Raw genomic sequence first — 23,002 nt, 5'->3', positions numbered from 1 at the left:
AAAAGAGTGAAACAATGTATGTTTTGAAAGGATTTTCCCAGCACATACTGTGGTCAATTTTTAAATAATTTAAACGATGTTGTGAGGGGTTTTTACTGTACCATTTCTTCTATCAATTTCTCAAGGGAAAATATGAATTTAAAAGCACTTGTCACTGGCAGTTACCCAGAAAGCTGTGTAAGGTGCCAGGAAACAGAATGGTGGCAATACACACAACAAAACCAATTTGCGTTGCATGGGGAAGAACAATATACTGACATTAGAAAGAACATTCTTACAGAAATTGATACTGGAAGAAGTATATTTTTCTAATGAAAATTTTTGCAGCCACTATGAATAAAGGCTTGAAACAATGAATATTTCATAATGAATTAAAAATGATAATACAAAGAAAATCACTAGGTGATACATTAAATCTCTGGATGTCACTGCATCATGGAAAAAACAACATAGCATATTTCAAGTGAAAGACCTCTGAATAAGAAAAACAGCAACCAGGGTGTTTCTCTATACTCTTCATCTCAATTTCTTCCAAGAGGGAGATCTGGAGAACAGGCCAATTTGGGGAGGCAGGCAAACAGGGAATAGTCTTGGTGTTCCTATTGTGACTTAAAAATGGGAAAGACAGTGATGACAATTCTTTCCCCACAGTGATAAATGTTGCTGTGCTCTGAACTGGGACAAGCATCCCCTGGCCTGCCATTTCAAGCAGTTGTGCAGATGAAGAGGACAGCAGCAGGACCAGGGTGTTTGGTTGCCTTCTGCCCCCTCACTCGCTTTGCCTTTCCATCATAGAGCTGATCTACACAGCTGCCTTCGCTGCCTATTTCTATCAATGGCACTGTTTGTGATATAATCAGAAGCTGAAAAATATCAGAACACTGAAAGCCCGTATCTTTATATCTGCGCCTGTATCTTTGTATCTGTGCTTAAATTTTCCCAAAAGGTCTGAAGCCACAGCAAAAATACTCTCAAATGGGCCTCCTTAAGGGTTATGAAAAGATCTTTTGTTATAGCTCAGTACTGCTACCTTTGAGAAAGAAGGCCAACAGATACCATCAAATCTCTTAACACACTTCCTCATTTCATCAGATAAGCAGTATATACAAAGCTAAACAGACACCTTCCTTCTACCCATGCAGCTGACAAGAATACAGGCTCAAAAAAAGTTAATGTCACTGCTAGTATGGAGTCAGTGATCATTTTGAGTTCCTTGCAACTCAGAATATTCAGTTCAGTTTGGCTAAAAGCAGAAAAACTAACTTGAAGAGCTCCAAACTGAGAAAAGAATCTTTTATGAAAGCTTCTTTTATAAATATGTATTCTAAAGCACTGGCACTTTTGTTAGCCACAAGAGGGATTTTAGGTGAGTTCCTTCACGCAGTCCCAGCACCATTCCTTTAAATTCCTTGCAAAAATAGGGCAATACAAACTTTGACCCTGCTGCTCAGGGCATCTTCTTCCCTATAACCTCCAGCCCAGTGTTAGATTTCCTCTCTTCTTCCAGTGAAAGAGTTAAAGGAAAGAAGAATCACCTGAGCTACAGGCAGCAGGATCTAGTCCTAGGATGAGGTATGGTAAGAACTTGCATTTGCATTGGCTGGGGGAGGTGCTAGTGATTGCAAACCCAACTGGAGCTCCGGCTCTGAGAGCACACTGGATTCAGAACTACTTCCTCTGTGGTCAGAAGCCTTGGACAGCATAAAAACAAGGCCTTCCATCATAACCCAGACTGGCCCTGCTTTTTTCAGCCCTATTTTCCTCCAGCTAATGTGTTAAGTAGGCTCTTCGTAAGTCACCTGAAAAGCACTGTGAGTAGGTCTATTGTAAGGGAGGCATAAAGCAAAGCCCAGGCTCAGTCTACAGTGTAGATCCATGCCTTTAGAGTAAAACAACTGTGTTTCCCTGATGGGAGGATTTCCATAAGCCTGAACAAAAAGGGGTTAAAAGCATCAGATGAGGAATGCTTTATTCCAAAATTAAAGCAAGGATAAATTCCACTCCACTTTCTTCCAAAATATTCATACTGTGAAGAGTTTGATGCATAACGCAAAACCATGCTGTTGAGAAGGAGTTTTTCACTCACCCTTTGGCCAATGTTGCTATGCCAACGTCAGTTAGTTTCATTCCTACACCTACAAGACATCAAGGAAACAGACAGCTTGTGTTACATTAGAATTTCGAGGAATATTTTCAGATTCAAGAAAGCCATATATAGAACCCTTCAATATTCTTTACTGAGTCTACGTTTTTCATTTTAAATATTAGCCACCTTTTTTTAAAAACATTTTAAAGTACAATGATTAAAAATAGGATGCTTATGCTCTGTAGCACTAGGTATTTCTAAATGTCAATCTCATTGCAGTAATTTACAGGCAGCAAAGTGGTAAAGAGAGCATAACACGTTTCCTGAGCTGGATAGTCACTGGCAGAGGGAATACACTTTCATGACTGTACTTTAAGAAATACCCAAAATCTTTCCTTGTGCACATGCTGTGAGGTGGCTATGTTTATTTTTGGATTTGTGGTTTTGGTGCTTTGCAAGCTTATGCCACAACGTTTATCACTAAGAATATCTCATCTGCTTTGCTGATCAATCTGATCAGGCTGTCTTGTTTTCACCTGTCGAGTGAGCGAGACAAAATCCCGTTATCCTTCAGTATTCTTGAAACCTCATTTTTTTCCCTTAATATGTCGCTTGACTTGTTTATAGACAGAATCCACTTCTGTAGTATGCATTTTTACTGTACAGGAAAACGATGGGGTTTTTGTTGTAGAATACTCCTAGAAATCTTTACTGCTATGCCTGAAAAAAATGCAACCAATTACTAGAATGACAAGATGGCCAGAGAACAGGTTGTTTCTCTTCAGCAACCGCAGGTGTATTATCCTTTGTTGCAATAATCCTGCAAAAGGTTCGGATACCATTTCTGCTGTTTTGCTTCCCTCAGACTAAGACTTTGTTCCTTTTAATTTGTTTTCCCTTTTAATTATTTGAGGAGTCATCTTGTTTAGATATTCCTGAATTTCCTGTCCTCTCACATTTGACAGTATGGGAAAAGTTTTAAGATTCCAGCTTTCTTTGTTGTCCTTTAGCAAGGGCCTGCCTTTCTCTGTTTCAAATACATATGCACACGTTACGTTGTGCACAGTCTCACAATAAGGGCTGCTAAGTCTCTGTGCACAGCATATTTCTTCTCCATTCTTTTTTTTTTTGAAGAAGAAGAAGTCTGTTTTTTCAAGCCTAGTCAGGACCTGAGTGAGGAGCAGACAGTAAGTATTTAAATATAAGAAAAGTGCACTAATAGGATGTTATTAAAACCCAAAATCTTTAATTCTAAAGGCATTTCGTTAACAAATGGGAGATGGCATCATAAATCAAATGACTCATTTTGAGTGTTCTGATTTACTGAAAGGACGTGTGGAAGGACAACTCTCTAATAAGGGTGTAGGATTTTTTTTTTCTTTTCCAAACTGTTGTTTACAGGATTATAATTTAGGTTAAAATTCCCTTTCTCTGCTGATTTGATAAATGTCACAGTAGTGCACAGTACATTTTTGCTGCTGCTAACACAGTAGGGAATCATGCACGTGATTTCTCTGTTCTCTAGGGTAACACACACACAAGTAAGTACAGTGCACTCAAAAGAAGCTAGAAGAGAAGATATCCTAGCTCACTCTCTCGTGTCTTTTATTCTGACCTGCAAGAGACACTGTATGAAAAGAACACATATTATCTGCACTGTCTGAAAAAATTCTATATTTGTATTACTCTTCCTCTTACTTTGCCAAAGGCTCTTGCAAAGAGTAAATCTCAGTGCCTATACGATACTGAAAAAGATCTCAGTAAAAATACTTTCAATGTCCCCTTTTCTAATTTTTCTATTAGGCACTATAATAATTGAAACTGAAGTTTTAAGAATAGTAGAACATTTTGTATATCAATATGTTTTTAAATTTCAGGGATGGTTCCATGAAATTAGTCTTGTAGTTTTTGTTATGTGGTTGCATTGCTGCAATGCCTCTGTGCTCATACACAGTGCTGTCTTTTTACTGTGGCAGCTATTACATAAATACATTCACTGAAAATTCGAGGTATGAGACTTTTCCGTTTGCATAACAGATCCAGACTTGAGCATTGCTTCTAGCCTCTTGCTACTACATGATTCAAGTAGTAACATGATAAAGGACAGGAAGTTAACAGAGTAGCAGACAAATTCTCCAGTAAGGCACAAATTAGGATAATAAGGGCTGAGAGAGTACTTAAGATTTTTTCATAATCCCTGTTTGTAGGTGATTTAAGAGTATAAGAGATCCCAGCATGGGAAACAGAGCAATAGCATGCATATACAACTCCAGGAAGCATGGTCCAGGGTTGCCAAACAAACAGACTCAAACTGTACATACACTCTAAGTAGCAAAAAACAGATTTGTCAGCTGAGCACAAGATGAACCAAATGAACATGGGAATACTGCTTCTGCATACAACCCATGTAAGGTGCCCCTGTAGTGTAGTCCTGTCTCCCAAGCAAAACCAGCTCAGTGACCACACCTACATGTAGAGATGCTCTGATTACATCACCAGTTATAGGCCAGGGTACTGTCCCCAGTCTGGAGAAGGCTTTGCCCATTGCCTGGTTACAGAAGGAGCCGTAAAATGCAGGAATATCACTCAGAAGTTGGTCCCTGGAAATTCAGCATCTATGCAGTTTGACTATGAATATAATCATTTTATTGCCCTGCTCAGATAACTCACCTTGCAGGTCAGTGACAAGCAAGTTCCCATTGGTTTTCTCATACACCCAGTGCTGGAAGGTGCAACACTTCTGGCCAGCCTCTGAGTCTCTCCTCAGGAAATTGATCTCCTTGCCATCCTTGACGGAGTATTTCACAAACTCCCCAATCAGCTCCTCCTCCACTGTTGCATAGGGGATGTTATTAGCAGGACGATGAACAAGAAAAATAGGAATGATCCTGAAATCAAGGGATAAAAAAAATAATAAAATACACTGAGCTCAGTCAATGGAAGAGTAAGACAAACAAATTAGCCATGATCACGGAGGGTGAAGGAACAGCTACCAAGACAGGAGAGATCTGGATAAGATTCAGGTCTAAACTGGATAGATATAGATTTGAAGGGTGGAATATTCAGTGGAAAAGGAATTGGTTGAATGGTCACAGCCAGAGGGCTGTGGTCAGTGGCTCTGTGTCCAGGCAGAGGGAGTGATGAGTGGTGTCCCCCAGGGTCCATCTTAAGATGGGTGTTTTTTAACATCTTTATCAATGAGATAGATAGTGGTATCGTGTATCCCTACCAAGCTTGCTGTTGACACCAAGCTGATTGGTGCAGTTGATACAGCAAAAGGAAGGGATGCCATCTACAGAGACCTGGACAGGCTTGAGAGGACTTTGGGGTTCTGATGAGCAAAAAGCTGGACATGAGCCAGGCATGTGAATTTGCAGCCTGGAAGGCCAACAGTATCCTGGGCTGCGTCAACAGAGGGGAGGCGGCGGGCAGGATGAATCACAGAATCATGGAATTGTAGGGGTTGGAAGGGACTTCCAGAGATCATCGAGTTCAAGCCCCCTTCCACGCAGGCTCCCTGCAGCAGGCTGCACAGGTAGGTGTCCAGACAGGTCTTGAACATTTCCACAGAAGGAGAATCCACAACCTCCCTGGGCAGCCTGTGCCAGTGCTCCATCACCCTCACCATGAAGCAGTTCTTTGCATATTGCTGTGGAACTTCCCACAGTTTAAGGCAATTTTCCCCATCTTGTCCTCACAGTACATTGAAAAGAGGTTGGCCATGTCCCTTTGACTCCTATACTTATATTTACAAACATTAATAAGATTCCCTCTCAATCTTCTTTTCTCAAAGCTCTTTCTCTTTTCTCAGCCAGGTCACCCAGCCTTTCCTCATAGGAGAGATACTCCAGGCCCTTTATCATCTCCATGGCCCTCTGCCAGACTCTTTCCAGGAGATCCCTGTCTTTTTTGTACTAGGGAGTCCAGAACTGGACACCATACTCAAATCCCAGGTGGGGATTGTCCCCCTCTACTCTGCCCTTGTGAGGCCATATTTGGAGTACTGTGTCCAGGCCTGGTGCCCCCAGTACAAAAGGGATGCAGAGCTGTTGGAGTGGGTCCAGAGAAGGACCATGAAAATGTTCAGAGGACTGAAACAGCTCTCCTATGAAGGGAGAGGTTGAGGGGTTGAAAAGGTTGAGGGAGTTGAGTTTGTTTAGCTTGGAGAAGAGGAGGCTCTGGGGAGACCTCACTGCAGCCTTCCAGAACTTAAAAGGAGCTTTTAATAAAGAGGAAGGAGAGCAACTTTCAAACAGGCAGATAGTGATAGAACAAGGAGGAACAATTTTAAACAAAAAGAGGAGACATTTATGTCAGGAGGAAAAATTCTTCACTCAAAGAGCAGTGAGCCCTGGCACTGATGCTCAGAGAAGTGTGGGTACTCCATCCCTGGAGGGACTCAAGTTGAGGCTGAATGGGGCCCTGGGCATACTGATTTGGTAGGGGGCAATTAGTCCACGGTAGGAGTGGGCCTGGGCCTTCCAACCCAGGAAATTTTTGATTCCATGAGCTTATGATACTTGGTTAGCAGAGCTCTTGCTATCTGGAAAGCAGTATGCTCCTTCACAGATTGTCTACTTTTGTTTGTGCTGGGATAGCTCAGTATTAGGCAGTTTCCTGATATTGCAGTATAAATCTCCAAAACTGAAATCTTAGAGGCAAGCAAAAAATCACATCTGTGGAATTAAATACTGCTTTGATAATTTTGGAAAGCCATTCAGCTGAAGTTTGTCATGGAACATCACCATGTTTTTCAGCTAGTTCACTAGAACTCCTGACACAGTCTCAGAACAAATGGTGGAAATGACTGTCACTACTTTTACAAAAACAGGTTTCCAGTTAATTGCTTTCTTACAAACAGCCTTATCTCATAGATAAACATTTCCAGAGGAGTGGTATATTTACCTCCAGACATACTTCTACTAGGTGGTGAAAATGTCAGGGTTATGAATGCATGGAGGTGCTCTATGTACACCGAAAGGAGTGCTAAAAGAATCAATCATGGGTCGTAGAACCATATATAAACAGAGTACTCCTGTGTAAGTCTCCTAGTCCTAGGCCACAGTCAAGCACAGAAGGCTCTGAGTAGTTTCATATTACTGAACTTTGAAAGGAAATGAAATAGGTCACACATAATAGAAGTGCTAGTAGAACTCCACTGTAAAGTAACTTTAAGACCACAGAATCTCTTCTCTCTCTTTCCATCCTGCCCCTTTGCAAGTGTCTAGATGCCAGTCCACTGATTATTATAGGGCAGAGCTTTCTCTGTTCTTCTCTCATTTTTCTATTATAGTTAAATGTGCATGAATAGATTAAAGTTTTAACTGTAAAGACAACTCTGGAGAATGAAGATGACTTCTCTTTTGTTCTATTTTTCTTATAAAATATTCCTTTAAATACAATTTTTGACAAGGGTTGGCTAGAAAATAAGATCAAGCCTTGGCGTTTTGAAAGGAATGGAAAAGCAAAACAACTATGTGCACATTACCTCTTTTCTCTCCAGCTGATGTCTTTTAACCAATTATTTAGAATAAAACAACCAGATCTGTACCTTACATGTGCCTACTATTTGTGCCAGACTTCTAGGTTTTGTAGAGTACGTTTTTTCTCTCATATTAAAATTATCTCCCACATCTACAGAAATCTCTTGAACAGAAATTTTATAAAGAACAATGTATTTCCAAAAACGAGGCTGATTAACACAAATGTTTCTCCTGAAAGATTTCACTGCTATTTCCACTGCTTTTTCTAATGCTGAAAACGTTGCTTTGAGGAACCTTTCTAGAGGTCGCTTTTTAGGTAGAGCTGAAATTATTTATTTGGAGAAGCCTTTGTATCTGTGTAGAAGCAGTTGCAGTGATAATGTATTTGTCCATACTTTATGCATAATTACAAAAAAAAAAAAAATGCCCTGTGAAACATCATTTTGACAGTATAGCTTCCTTTATAATCCTTACATAACAGCTTCATTTTTTTCTCTGGTCTGTTCTTTTTTTCCTGACCTAACCCACTGCCACTTCACTGCACTGACAGTTTAATCTAAGAGCTACAAATAAAATAATGCAGCCATGTTGAGCATGTGTACTGTACATGAAGTACTCAGATGGACTTGGTCCAGCCTTCCTGTTCCCTTCTGGTGCAGCATGAAATGGCTGCCACTGTGGATGACGTGAATATAAATTCTGCTAATTAGTAAAGAGGGGGAGATATGGTGCAGTACTAAACCACACGCTATACTTGATTAGCAAGGCTTAGCTTTTTGCAGTTTGAGTCAGGGCATTAAAATGTTTTATGTCTTGTCTGTGGATAGGACCATCAGGCCAACCAACTTGAATATTTTGTGGATGCTGCTGAAACACAGCTCTATTTTATTTTTTTTTTTTTCAGTAAATCAATGCACAGGAGAAAATCTTGGATTGTCTAAAAGGAGATGGAGGTTTTGCCTGCTGTCAAGCAAGTATAAGCAAGGCAGATGGAATTTCAACCATCCATTGCAAACTCAACCCCACATAGTAGCTTGAGACTGGAACAGCAAATCTTTCAGATAAGATCTATTGCCAAATCTACAAGGTGTCATCTCCCTGCTTCAGCAGCAGAGATGACTATGTACTGAGTTGTTAGATTGATGGACACATACTGGGGAAATCAAAAATTTCTGATATGAAAGAAACTATTCCCTTTCTTCTTTAGAAATCACACTCAGCAGACAGTGGGAAGGTGTGGCACACACAGGTCAATTGTCCTGGTTTCAGCTAGGACAGAGCTGACTTTTTCTCATAGTGTCTGGTATGATGCTATGTTTTGGCTTTAGGGGGAAAATGCTGTTGATAACACACTGATATTTTAGTTGTGTCTGAGCAGGGTTGCACAGAGACAAGGACCTTTCAGCTTCTCATACCGTCTTGAGAGGGAGGGACTGTGATTCTGTGATTCTGTGACTGGGGGAACAGAGGAAGCTGGGAGGAGACAGAATCAGGACAGTTGATCTAAACTGGACAAAGGGATTCCAAACCATATGATATATGTGAGAAAAAAAAACATAAAACAGGGGAGCAGCTGCTGCTTGGAGACTGCGTGGGCTCTGTTTGATGGATGGTGAGCAATTGTTTTGTACACCACTTATTTTGTACATAAATATATATATATATTTATGTTTATATATATACACACACACATATAATTATTCCATCTTAATAATCTTCAAGTTCTACTTTTTTTTTCTCAATTCACTCTCCCCATTCCCACTGGGAGTAAGCAAATATCTGTGCAGCACTCAGCTGCTGCTTGGTTAAACCATAATATCTATATATGTGTGTATGTATGGTACTCACTCTGGTGCTTCTCCAAAGCCTTCCAAAGGTTCAGCTTCAGCTGCATATATCTTCGCATACTCTCTTGCAGTATTTTGGACGTAGCATTCCTAAGGAATATTATGCAAAACATTCGACAGGTCAGCTGTTTAAGTATTTCCCAGACAGGTTTTCTCCACAATTTTCACTTGCAAAGGTCTGGGAAACCTTACCTGCAGTGCTAGTTTGTAGTTCCTTTGAACTAGATCATCCTTACTCTTGGTCCCATATGTGATAGCATTGTGCACTTTGAGAACACAAGGGTGTCCAGGACTGAAAACTGGCACAAGGCCTTGCATCACTTTACTTCGGAAGGCTTTCCTGTGCATGCCTTCACCAAAGTGAAGCTCTTCTGTAGCTAATATTCCATGAAGGTTCCCACCAAAATAGCTGTCACAGATGAAATCTTCTCTGAACATGAGTTGCATGAATTCAATTTCTTCCACACCTGAAACACAATGCCACTTTGTTCTGCACATCTTTCTGCAGTCACAGGGAAAGGGGTGGACATGGGAGGATGAATGCTTTTCTCTGCAGAGGTTTAAAGAGGAGGCTCTTTAAACAGTGGCCCCATTTGCATTATTATGGGCCTGGGTCCCCTCTCCTTTAAAAAACAGTTCTGCTTCACAAGAAGTCCTGTCTTTATTTTAACAAGGAACTAGATGTTTTATTTTATTCTTCAAGAAAAAATTACAAAAAAAAACAAACAAAAAAAAAACCAAAAAAAACCAGACAATTAGCTGAATGAACTTCTTTACCAGTACAGCATGTTCAGGAATGATAAACCAATTTACAATGCACTGCTTATTTTTAGTTGCAGCACAGCAAGACATATGCCGAGTGTGATTAAACACAAGATAACATATGGGGAAAGCATTCCAAATCATAATGCCTGCCTGTTTCTTGGAGTAAAGTTACACAGCAGGTGCCTTGCAAAGACCACTTGTTCAAATAGTTTTTCTGCCAAAACAGCTTTCTGTACACTGTGTGCATCTATGTGTCTGTGTACTCAGTGTTGTGTCCCGTGATGCAATGCTGTTTCACTGTTTACTAAATGTGAAGTGCTAGTACATCACATTAGTGACGAGTTACACAGACAAGTTCAACTGAACAGACTGTCATGGTGCATACCCTGACCACCTGCACAAACCATTCTATCCTATATGAAGGTATTTCATCAACAAAACTCCCACGAATTCAAGTGTAATTTATTCTTGATGATATAGCAAAGTTGAGTACAAAAAAAAGGAAAGATATCTAGCAAAACATGGGCTTCCCATAGTTTACTGTGGGATGACTCTTAAAATGTCTCTGTCAGACTGTCTGCAGACCTATAGAATCTTAGACGTGTTTTGATCATTGCATTTCAGCCTGAAAATGTAAAGGGATCATATACTACAGCTGAAGCCCAAAGCTATGCATCATCTAAAGAAACTAAAAATCCAACCACAGATCTGAATTCTGAGTATTCCTCAGATCTCCAATGAACTTTCACCAATGACAGTATCATGCATAGGCTTACCAATTTACACAGTGCCCTGTACCTTCATAAATGCACTTTCCTCAACAGAATTCAAGCCCAAGTTCTAAACAGCTGTATTCACATAATTACCCAAAATAATAAGACCTCACTGGATGAAGCCATAAGAAGCCTGGTCTCACCCCATACCTAACTCTGCTTTGAACAGAAGATGACCCCCTGGCGTTCCTCCAACCTGAACTGTGATACAATCCTATAAATGGATGAGAGATAAAAACCAAAATTATGATATAGACCAAATTAGCTGACTCAGCTGAAACTGATTACACTACTGCACTCCAGCTATTTGCTAACCAACTACAGTTCACTACAACTGTCTTAGCAAGGCTATTCATTTCCTTATTCAGAGGGTTCCAAGTCTGAAATGTTCCTTAGAGTTCACTCTATATCTTGGGCCAAATTCACTAAGACAATGCAGCTTCTTAGTAACTTCGTAAATTCTTAGATAATAATAAGCAACAATAAGCCCAGTTTGACTGAATGGGCTCAAAAGATTTGAGAATAGTGTGCACCTCAAAATCGCCTACACATCTTGGATGAAAATTCTGCTAATTATTTTGGTTATAATTTTTTCATCCTTTTTTTTTTCTATTTGGAAGTAAGAAGGAACAAAGATTTAATCACACAATTCACCAGATGTGTATACTTACCTTCAAAGTTCTGAAAATTTGAGAGATGTTCCAGGACTACAAAGAAACAAAGAAAGAGCCTTTCAAAAAATATGAATGGAAGCTGTCATTGTCGTTATTACTAAATGAATTATAAACTAGCATTTACCTTCAGAAGTCAGATTAAACTCAGCAGTCGCCCTTCCGTATACGTTACTCAAGCAGCAATAATACATTCCTTGGTCTTTGTTACTGGCTTTAGCTATTGCCAAAGAGACAGGAGAATCATCCTGGGCACTGGAACAGAATATGTTCATTTTTCATGTGAGTATTTCTAGAAGATATTTCCATGTATCTGTCCCTGAAATTTCTGTCTATACCATAAAGACTTATTCAAAACAGGTGCAAGTAGACAAAATATTTTATTTATTTCAGCCTCTTTCATTCTATTAAGAAGTGCTTCACAATAGATTTTCCTACTACATCCTGAGATAAACATAGCTCAACCAAATCTGTATACAAAGAATTAAATCACATATTAATATAATAGTCCCATTCATATTATGGCATGTGTATGAATTATAATGGTGCTACAAGAAAATATAAAGGACATCTTCCTGTTGATACATACAATATTTGGAAAACTGTGCATTGGAATATTTGGAAACACTCAGCAGTGGCAGGGAGCACTTTCTGATGCGACTGGAAGCAATAGGTGTTGTGCTGACTAAAAACCAAGCCTAATCGTGGCTTTGCACTAGTTAGCAAAGTTTCAGTTTAGCTACCATATGACTAAGTTTCGGCATATACATCAATATATCTTGTGCAGAAATGAGTATTAAAACTTGCCGACTGAATTCAATCCAGGTTAGTTAAGAACAGGTTTAATTAAGGAATGTATTTATTACTCTGCTGCACTTTGGAGCCAATGTGCTCAAAAATTTTTATTTTCTTGTTTGCAGCTGGCGTCAGTTTTAGAAATACTTTGCCTATTCTCCCTTCGTTTACAGATTTTCCCCCATTTTTCCAATAATGCCCAATTTTTGCTTTGTATTCTCTTTTCTCCTGTGCCCCTCCCCATTCCATCTTTGTAATTCCTCACTCAGTATTTCCCACTCTTTTGCTTTCATTTTTTGAGCTAGATATTTGCTGTCTGACATCTGTTTATGCAACTTGAGTGAGGGACCACCAGCAAATGTTTTTGGAGGGGGTGCAGTGGCACAGGAGTACAGCTGCAGTATTTACAGAGGCAAGCTAACTCTGTAAGAGGTAAAACCACAGAGAAACAGTGCTATGTCTAAGTGCAATGCTCTTCCTTTTAAACCACAAAGATCTTCAAATGGACCACACTGGATGTCCATGGAAGTGCTTCTCAGCAATCCCAGACAATCCACACGGGGATTATGGAGACTGGGCTACTGTGTTTTAAGGCTTCTGTGAAGTGAATTAGTGAAGGTGTGCACAGTTTTGTGTGTATTTTGCCAGCATTAAGTTTCATGATACTTTGGAACCCTGGGGAACTAATTTTACCCAACACTAGTTTCTAAATGAACTGACTTAGCATATATTAATGTCACTGTCAATATGTATTTTTCAATACATTTTCCAATGTATTGACAGATAACAAAATTTTAATGATTTATTGTGTAATTTCTTGCAATTACTTCCTATTGATAGAAAAAGTTAAGATATACATGATCCATATCATGTATTTATGTATATTTCCAATGGAACAAACAGTGCTTGGGTTCAAACAAAGCTATCAGAACTGCTGCTTGCATTTCAGCTTTGACTAAAGCAGACTTCCACAGAACTTTACTGAACATTTTGAAATAAAAATGGTAACTAGGAGTCTCTTCTGATTTGTTATCACATATCTCATTTAACAATGCAAAACTAATACATTCTTCATCATTGCACTGTTTCTTCATTAAAACACAGCAAAATTACTTAGCAGATAATATTATATGGTAATATCCACAACCAATATGATAACATGGTAATCAAAATCAGTGTAGGTAAAATGACAAGGATCAGAATGACATGGGAAGTCTCAACAATTCATATTTGCTCTCCACTTAAAATAGTATCTTAGCAGATGCTTTCCTATAAAAATTCTAGATTTAGCAGAATCATGCCTTCTGATGGAAACATCTTTCCTTTTTTTGCCTTGAGTAATGTTGATTTTGATTTTTTGAAACACAAACGGATTTCAAGAACTATGTTTTACAAAAAATTTACTGCACAGTGGGGAAAAAAACTTATTTCATAAAAACGTGGTTTTAGGACATGCTGGATCCTGATAAAGACCTCAAGAGGCTTTTATTTTCCACACTTCTCGCTGCACTGCCTCTAGTCACTTGGTGTCAAGTTAACTGGCTGCGCTGATGGAAGAGATCATTTTCCTGAAATACAACTCCGTCTTTTAGTCCAATCAGCTTCGAGCTCCATTTGATACAGAATATGAAGCTCAAAGGAGTGATCACTTCAAGCTCTACACTGCATGTTAGTTGTTTCAGCAGTTCATTTCCAACACACAAGGACAGCCAGCCTGCCACATTAACCAGGCGTGTTTATATCGCTTGGCCTGGGTGCTGAGACTGAAACTTCATATGATCTTTTACTGCACTTGAAAGTTCGAGGAGACTGGTTATGAATGAGCTGAGAGGAATTGCGAGTGATGGAATGCAAACTAGAACAAATTAATGCACTGTGTGAAGATAAGCTTTTTAATGACTCTGTTTAATATATATTTTTCACCAATAACACTGATGCTGTTATTAAAGAGTCAATCACTGGCAAATACAGTATCTTCACAGCAGCTATTCAGAAACTGTCAGCCTGACAAAAACATTCACTTACTTTCTCTGCAGCTGAGCTAGTAACTTGGAGTCTTTAGTCCATGTAATGGTGGAGTCTCCATGAATATCTCCAAACTGACAGCACAGCTTAATATTTCCAGAGCAGTCAGGGAACAGCTCCGCTTGGATTTTCTTCAGCAGCTTGGGAGCTTGAAAAAGAAGAGTTGTAGTTTAGGATTGGAAGATCATTAGAGTGTTTTGGCATTTTAAGGGAATTCCAGAATGTTTTGCACACACTAATAACATGAATTCAACAATACTGGTAAAGAACCACATTTTTTTTTTATGATGCAGAAACCCAAGGCTTTAAAATACAGAGGTTTTAAAAGACTAATTCAGTGCCCCCACAGTCAATGGAAATGTTTTCAATGCCAAGACATTCTGAATTTATGGAATAAAAACAAGGGAAGTTCTATTCTGAAAGGGTAACAACATAAAATCACTTCTTACTCAGAACACATTCTCACTGACTGAATGGGCAGCTAGTTTTGTTGGTACAAGAAGAGACACCACAAAGGTCCAGCACACCATAGGGTTACATCATTAGAATTCACGCTAGCTGAATACATGTTACTGGTGCATTTTTTAACCCACTCACAGACTTTGAGAGAAACGACTCCAAGTCCCATGAAGCACCCAGTCTGCAGGGTGCTCTTGTAACACACCTAATCCTCACTGCCAGGATTGGGCTTTATTGTAAGGTACAGTGATGGTCCCATTTCCTTTAAACACAGCTGGAGGGAGGAACCCACACACACAGTGGTTAGATATTGGCTCCACCAATAGCAAAGGCACTTGGCAATGGCAGTGGCCTTTATTTCCTTCTCCAAATAATTCATTTTCTGCATCTAAAGCAAGTTACTGAATCACAGAATGGCCTGGATTGGAAGGGACTTCAAGGATCATAAAGCTCCAACCCGCTCCCACATGCAGAGCCAACCTCCACATTTCATACCAGACCAGGCTGCCCAGGGCCCCATCCAACCTGGCCTTGAACACCTCCAGGGATGGACGGGGCATCCACAGCCTCTTTGGGCAGCTGTTCCAGCACCTCACTGCTCTCACAGCAAACAACTTCCCCCTGACATCCAACCTATATCTTCCCTCCCTCAACTTCAAACCATTTCCCCTTGTCCTGCAGTTATCCACCCTTTCAAAGAGCTAATTCCCTTCCTGTTTGTAGGCTCCCTGTAGGTACTGAAGGCTGCAATGAGCTCACCCTGCAGCCTTCTTTTCTCCAGGCTGAACAAGCCCAGCTCCCTCAGCCTGTCTTTGTAGTGGAGGTGCTCCAGTCCCCTGATCATCTTTGTGGCTCCTCTGGACCCTCTCCAACAGCTCCCTGTCTTTCTTGTACTGGGTGCTCCAGACCTGGACACAGCACTGCAGATGGGGCCTCACAAGAGCAGAGTAGAGGGGGACAATCACCTCCCTGTCCCTGCTGGCCACCCCTCTTCTGATGGAGCTCTGAATCCCATTTGCTTTCCAGTCCCTACTTTCTAGTCACAGGACATGGTTCTTTTACCAAAGATGAACCAAAGATGTGCAGAGAAAATCAATGGCTTATTGAGGTTCCAGAAGGAGAGTATCCTGCCCAGCTCAGGGGAGGGCCTGATGGCTCAGTTCCCTGCTCAGGTACATCGCTGGCTCACAGGACAGCTGGTGGCATCAGGAAACCAGGGCTCGGGGTGTAAGCTGGGGCCTGCATGATGTGGCCTGGGCAATGGTGCTGATCACAAAGCCTGAGAAAGATGGGGAGAGTCACCCTTCGCCTTGAGAAAAGAAGTTAAGAAATGGGTTTTGCTTATTTTTGTTATAAGAGGGAATGGACATACGCTTAGGGAGAGGTTTGGGAATCATGACACATCCCTGCACTCAAGTGAGACATCCCTGCCAGACGTAAGGGATGCAACATGCTGGGTGTCATGTTTCCAGCCGTGTTAATTCTGCTGCACGCTGAATGAGCTGGCATGACACTTCTCTCTCAGGAATCCCATGCCAGCAGCCTAACTTTCCCCCACTAATGCCCAAGGAATGCTGAATCCGACCCGAGGGGTCAGGCACCTGGGATTCACTGCTATGTTTGCCTTGTAACCACTTAAGTCCTTAGGCCTAAGAACCTTCATGAATCAGGGCTGAAATGGCGCAGAGAGTATGTGACAGCACTGGAAATAGAACGAAAGGCTCCAGTTTTCCTGCCCTGGCCACAGAGCAATTTCTCCTAGAGGTGAAAATAATACAAAAGAGAACGTCCTCAGTGAATACCATGCTAACCATACCAGCCTCCCCATAATGCTGGGAAAAGGTCCATGCAGACACTCTGAAGTATAAACACACATTGACTTCAGTCTGGACTGCAGCAGGTCAGAAGCAGAAGAAAATCCAGCTGAACAATGAAAAGCTAAATGTTTAAAACATTCTTCAAGTCCAGGCTTAGACACCTGGAAAAGCTAGGCTTTTCTCAGTAGCGCTGTTTTCTTGTTATACTTCGAAGGAAAATGTCTCTCCTTCTCCCATACACTAGATTCTGTGGTAATGATAGAGCTCTGTGCTTTCAGTTATCCTTTTTGGGCCAGTAGGCATATAGCAGATCTCCTTATAGCAAATTCCCACCATGTCTAGCCTTTTTTCCTGCTCAGTGTAGCTCATCTCCCATCATTCCCTTCCACAGTCACTTCTTGTAGGTAAACACACTAGCAAAGGACACATCTGAATAAAGTTGCTTTTTAAAGTCTGATCAGACTGCACTGTAATTAGTGCATATATCTGAAAAGCGTCACGGTTTTTTAGCTTACTTTGAGTCATTGTTCAGTCTTACTCTGATCTTTAAAATGATTTCAGTATATGAACATAAAAAGTAACATTAAAAGGTGAAAGAAAGAGCTTGATCCTTGCAAAGTATCCATAGAAACCATAAACATCTCATCTGTCTAGCTGTTACACTGCTGCTCCCATCTGCATTTCGTTTTATCCATTAGCAATCTCCTACAAGCCCTGATAAGCAACCTTCTTCTCATTTTGTTTCTATGCTTTTTCTTTTTGAGGTCAGTTTAAAAATGCTAATTTCATCAGTGTCATTTTTGAGCAATAGCAGTGAAAAGGAATGCAGAACCAGCCATCAGTCATCAGATAGAAGTGCAAAACATTATGTTTATCAGTGGCACTCTACTAGTAACAATAATACTTTGCTAGCAATAAAACCATTTGGAAATCAAGATAGCATAATTGCATTTGGGAGCCACCGTGTAGGAGCATAACTGGGAACGCTGCCCATAGGAACATAATGACATGATAGTACTGGGCTAGCAGCTGCTACACTGTGCTGTTATGTGCTACCACCATGCTATCTACCTCTAATAGCTGACTTGAGTTGACAAAGAAGTAGCTAATTCAAAAAGGATACGAAGTTGATAAATATATTTGCCAGGTAGGAAAAGGATTCTAGGGAGGTATCAGCTCTGTGGCATAGGGATACAAGTAGTTAAGCCACCACAATGAGAAATTAACATCAGAGATGGCAAGACACTTCTGATTGATGTGATTTTGACAGAAGAAGGCTTGCAGTGTGCTTAACCATTATTAACTTCCTATTAAGACTGAAGGGTGGGAAAGGACAGAAATGAAAATCAGTTTTCTCTTACCTTTGCTATCCTTTTTTGAAATTAGCTTCCTTTGCTCTTTTTTGTTTTCTTTGTAGATGATGTTGGCCTCACTTTTAACACAGCTAGGATCCTTACTAACATTTCCTCTCTCTGCCAGTCGGGGCTTCTTTGACAGTGTTGCTGGATGTAATTTCTTCTTTGCTCCAGTAGCTACATTCCCACTCCTTGCTATGTGTTGTTTACATTTGATGGGCTCAGGCTCAGCAACAGTTGGTAAAGTCTGGCAGGACTTCGATCTTTCCTGACTCTCCAGCCTTTTTGCATCAACAGGGAATGGATCATAGGCAGTCAGTGCTAGGGAGCATGGCTGAGTACTACTGTAGGGTGGTTGCTTTTGAAAATAGAGGTCGTCTCCTGAATCAACTGGTGGCAAACCAACTAAACCACCTACTGCAGTCTCTGATGTTATGACTTCTCCATCTTTATGACACTGAGTAGATTTAAGTGAATAGTCAAACTCAGTCAGCTTGCTGGAAGAGATCAAGTCAGGAGAGGACTGCTTAGTGATATTATTGCTAATTGGTCTCTGAGCCTTGGAGCTAATTAAAGTGTGCAAAGGAAACTTCATTTTAGCATCAGCTGGGCTGTACTCAATAGTTCTTTGAATCTCTTGTTTTTTTTCACTCAAGATTGCTCTCTCTGTGTTTGCTTCAGGTACCTTATGGAACTCATCCTGCAATGTTTTGCAGAAAGTTCCCAACTTACTCATTTTTTCATCTACTTTGACAGCAATTTGTGTGCATTCTGCTTGTGCTTGACTTCCTGTGCCAGATGATCCCATTGCTGACATACTGTGAAGAGTGCCCTTTGACTGGTTTACAGATATAAAGAATGGTGATGTTTCTCCTACGGTTACTTGCTGGATATCCATCTGATTGCTGACATCTCTGTAATCATCATTTGCTATGCTGCTGCACTCATTTTGAACCTTTCTTGGCAGTGGGGTACTAACTGATGCTGATGTTACATTCCCACATGCATTTGTGTAATTATTTGAAGAATCTGATTTTAGCTCTTCGTGAGACTTAAAGGTGCTGTCAAGAAAAAATACCTGTTGTTCTGACATGCTGGGAGGGGAAGCTGCAGGCTGAGTCTCTGAAATGTCTCTAAATCCTGAGCTGCAGGAAGTTTCAGCCCTTTGTTCATCACCTATGCAAATGCCTCTCTGTTCTTTTTCTGTTTCACTTGGTTTGTATTGGGGCACTTCTACACAAAAATCTGTTAATAAGGGATTCTCAGAAGAGGGAGTGAATACAATTTCTTGTTCCTGTAATTCCATCATTTGGCATGTATTGTGAGGTAGATTCTTACATGTTATGTTTTCAGGAGTCTTAATTAAATTGGGCAGTTTCATTAGGTAACTGTACTTCTCTGCATTAGAAACAATTGGAACATCTTGACAGCCATAATTTTTCAAAAGATGATAACTGCCAGAATTAGTGCCATTTTGTGCATTCAGGTCTGAGTGATTTCTTTTCTCATGCAAATCACCTTCACAACTTCTATGTATGGGATTAACAGAAATGTGCTTTCCACGTGTAAACTCATGGGTATTTTCACCAGAGGAATTACTGGGGAGAACAAATTTCCCTTCAGGGAAATATGTCAGTTTATTTCTCGCTGGATAGCAGTCTTTAAAATGACAGTCATCTTCATCTGTGCTCTTAGTTATAGTCTTGTTTACCAATGGTATATTCTGCTCAGTATGAAGTAATTGTCTAGTTGTCCAGTGTGACTTATCTAATGCAGAAGCTGAATTGTCATTGTCATTTGCTAAATTACTACTCTGAGCACTATTTAATACTTGGTGGGATTCTGCATCACGTGTTTGGAAAGTGTTATTAACAGCAAGCTTTCCTTCCCAAGAAACGGTCATTCGAATGGATCCATTATTGTCAGTTATTATTTGATTTGGCTTCTTCTCCAAGCACACCTCTGTATTTAAGACATCTTTTGAAGTACAAACAGATAGTGTTTCTGCTTTATTTCCACTGCTAGAACTTAGATGTGTACCATCTGCTTCTGTAAGAAAAACATTTCCTCTGGATACACTATTATATGCTTCGTCTGTTTTCAGAAGGATATTAGAAACGCTGCAGTCTTCTTTCTCTGTTCTTTCTCTAGTAGGTGGTTGTGTAATAGGCTCCTGCTGTTCTATCAGATTTTGAGGCAAAGGATGATCAAAACAGGTCTCCTGCAAGAAGTTCATTTCTGTGACTCTGGTATCTGTCGGCCTCATTTCTAAACTTGTGATTCCACAGTTTTCAAATGGGATTTGACAGTCTGAGTCATCTTCGTGAAAAAGTTTCCACAGTTTGTCATGCACTGCAGCTAAATCGGCATCTCCTTTGCACCCAGGTTCTCCAGATTCCAGAACTGACTGGGGATTAGCTTCAAACAGGGATGCATCACATGATATGCTGCAGAGAGTATCTGTGTCATTGCTGTCATGTGAGTCAAAATCATACCTTTGCCCTCTCTCCCTTGGCTCATCACATAGCTTTGCAGAAGAGAGAACAGCACATAAACATTCTTGTTTATCAGGAACAGAGTCTGTGTCCCATAAAGGAAAAGGTGAAGTGTCATTCTTAGATTTGTTGTCATTACCACTAATATCTGTTCCTTGTTCCCAGAAGACTTGTTGGTGACAACTCTCTCTCTTATCACAAGGAGCATCGTGTTGAGAATAGGTCTGTAAATTTGCATTTTTTGCTCGTAATGTCTTCTCGGTACAGAGTGCTTCTGAAGCTGAATGGATGACTCCTACACTCTCGCAAGTAAGAAAGATGCCTTCCTTTTCTGTTTCAGGCTCCATACGTTGTCTATCACAATTTTGGGCACAGGTTTTAAGACTGTCACCTTGCTTCTACATATAAGAAAAAAAAAGAAATATGATGGAATTAAAAATTAGGATTGCTGCCTGACACAGACCCAAACTAGAGTCTTGAATTGAAATGCATCTAATTATGTTGTTGTTGTTGATTAAGTTTTTATATTTGTCAATACCTATAGTTTATGGATAGCTTGTCCCTCACCAGATCAGGGTGCCCAAGGCCCCATCCAGCCTGGCCTTGAGCACCTCCTCTAGGGGTTTCCCAGAGCAGCCTGTGCCAGGGCCTCACTGCCTTCATAAATCTCCCTTTTTAGTTTGAATCTGTTACCTGTCATCCTATCACTCCATTCTCTGATAAAATCCCTCTCCATCTTCCCTACAGGCCCCTGACATGTGTAGTAACTCTTACTCATCAGTGGTTTGGGGCATCAGTCCTCACCCTTTGTATTCAGTGCTTGCCATTAAACCTGTTCCTATCTGACAGCTGTTTCACTGGCCTTCAAGAAACCATCTGCTGGATTTCAATCTGATCTCTCTTGAGCTGATTCCTGTCACAGATGTACAGACACCCTTTCAATCTCCTTTTGTTCTTCTGATGTATAACCCAATTCCTTCCTTCCCTTACTTATTCCCACATGTTTCTGCTTGCTGCTCCCAGCACACACCCTCTCTTTCATGACAGTGTTGGAACACAATGCACAACTGCATTTCTGCACTCACTAAGCTTAGCAGTGCCCCCTCAACAAAACACTCAGAACTGCAGTTCTCCATCACACATGGCATCTTCTAGGATATCACACAGCAGCAGATCATTGCCAGTACCACAGCAGACAATTTCACTGGCCTATGCAATTCTTGCAGTTTTGGCTGCCCTGGAATCTGACAAAATCCTCTTGTTTGCTGCCAGACTATCCAATCACATGGATGATTTCTGCCAGTCTTCCTTCCCTACTTTGCTAAAATGAAATTCAGAAATATGTGGAGGTGATATAAATTTACGTAAGGACAATCAAACTGGGTTGTAGCTCAAATTTTATGAGAACAAGCTGTTCTGACTTGATAGAGAACAGAATAATCGGCAAAGAGAATCTCTGGCAGGATGAACAGAGGATCTGGCAGGATGAACAGCAGGAAAAAATACTCCATAAATATGCTAACACAACATACCGTTCTTACTGAGCTAACAGTATAGACAGTAAAAATTTTGCTTATGGCATGGAATCTCTCTGAACCTCCCAGTTCCAGCAGGACTTTAACCACAAGTCATATGAGGAGCAGCTGAGGGAACTGGGATTGCTTTGTCTGGAGAAGAGGAGGCTCAGGGCAGACTTTGTTGCCCTCTCCAACTCCCTGAAAGGAGGCTGTTGCGATGTGAGAGTTGGCCTCTTCTCTCAGGTAATAGAAATAGGATGAGAGAAAATGGCCTCTTGTTGCACTGAGGAGGTTCAGATTGGATATTAGGAAGAATTTCTTCTCTGGAAGAGTGGTCTGGCTCTGGAACATGTTGCTTAGGGAGGTGGTGGAGTCAGCATCCCTGGAGACGTTTAAGAAAAGGGTAGATGTAGCACTCAGGGACATGGTTTAACGGGAAAATATTGGAGATAGGTGGATGGTTGGACTAGGTGAACCTAGAGGCTCTTCCAACCTTCATGGTTCTATGATTCTATGCAAATCACTGACATTCAGTAGGACAGATGATGCAGGTCCTGAATGCAATTCAGGAGAATCTCATGCTGAGGGTGCTGGCTGAATACCAGGTAAGGATGGGATTTTGAATGAAAACTTTGCAGACCTGAAGCTTCCTGGCTCTCTTGTATATCCCTCATACAGCTCATGCAGTTGGTTTTTATGATGTATTATTAAGTTGCTTTGCAACATTAAATAAATACAGAATTTGACCTGGCATTAGACCATGAGGGCACATGAAGAGTCAGGAGCTTCCCACCTTGTCTATATAATGGTAGGAGGTCACCCAGGATAGTAGTTGGACAGGACAGACTGCAAAGGTTGTTCCAGTAAGAGCCTGCTTGGCATCAAGGAGAATGGGAAAGAAAGTGTAAATCCTA

The 23,002-nt window shown here is 40.6% G+C and overlaps 1 protein-coding gene across 1 annotated transcript in view; it reads right to left on the bottom strand.

The window, feature by feature from the left end:
* Positions 1–23,002, bottom strand: part of ALPK2 (alpha kinase 2) — a 43,407-nt gene that overhangs the window by 3,869 nt on the left and 16,536 nt on the right. Inside the window, exons 4-11 of the mRNA XM_031609219.2 lie at positions 18,083–20,969; positions 14,446–14,593; positions 11,753–11,880; positions 11,626–11,661; positions 9,609–9,883; positions 9,418–9,506; positions 4,757–4,974; positions 2,087–2,135 (exon numbers count right to left, since the gene is read on the bottom strand). Coding sequence (XP_031465079.2) covers positions 2,087–2,135; positions 4,757–4,974; positions 9,418–9,506; positions 9,609–9,883; positions 11,626–11,661; positions 11,753–11,880; positions 14,446–14,593; positions 18,083–20,969 — 3,830 coding nt within the window. The remainder of the gene's footprint in view (positions 1–2,086; positions 2,136–4,756; positions 4,975–9,417; positions 9,507–9,608; positions 9,884–11,625; positions 11,662–11,752; positions 11,881–14,445; positions 14,594–18,082; positions 20,970–23,002) is intronic.

Source organism: Phasianus colchicus, chromosome Z (genome assembly GCF_987193195.1).
Source record: "Phasianus colchicus chromosome Z, bPhaCol1.hap1.1, whole genome shotgun sequence".
NCBI classification, from domain to species: Eukaryota; Metazoa; Chordata; class Aves; order Galliformes; family Phasianidae; genus Phasianus; species Phasianus colchicus.
The sequence above is the reverse complement of the archived record's forward strand: the minus strand, read 5'-3'. Positions and strand labels throughout refer to the sequence as shown.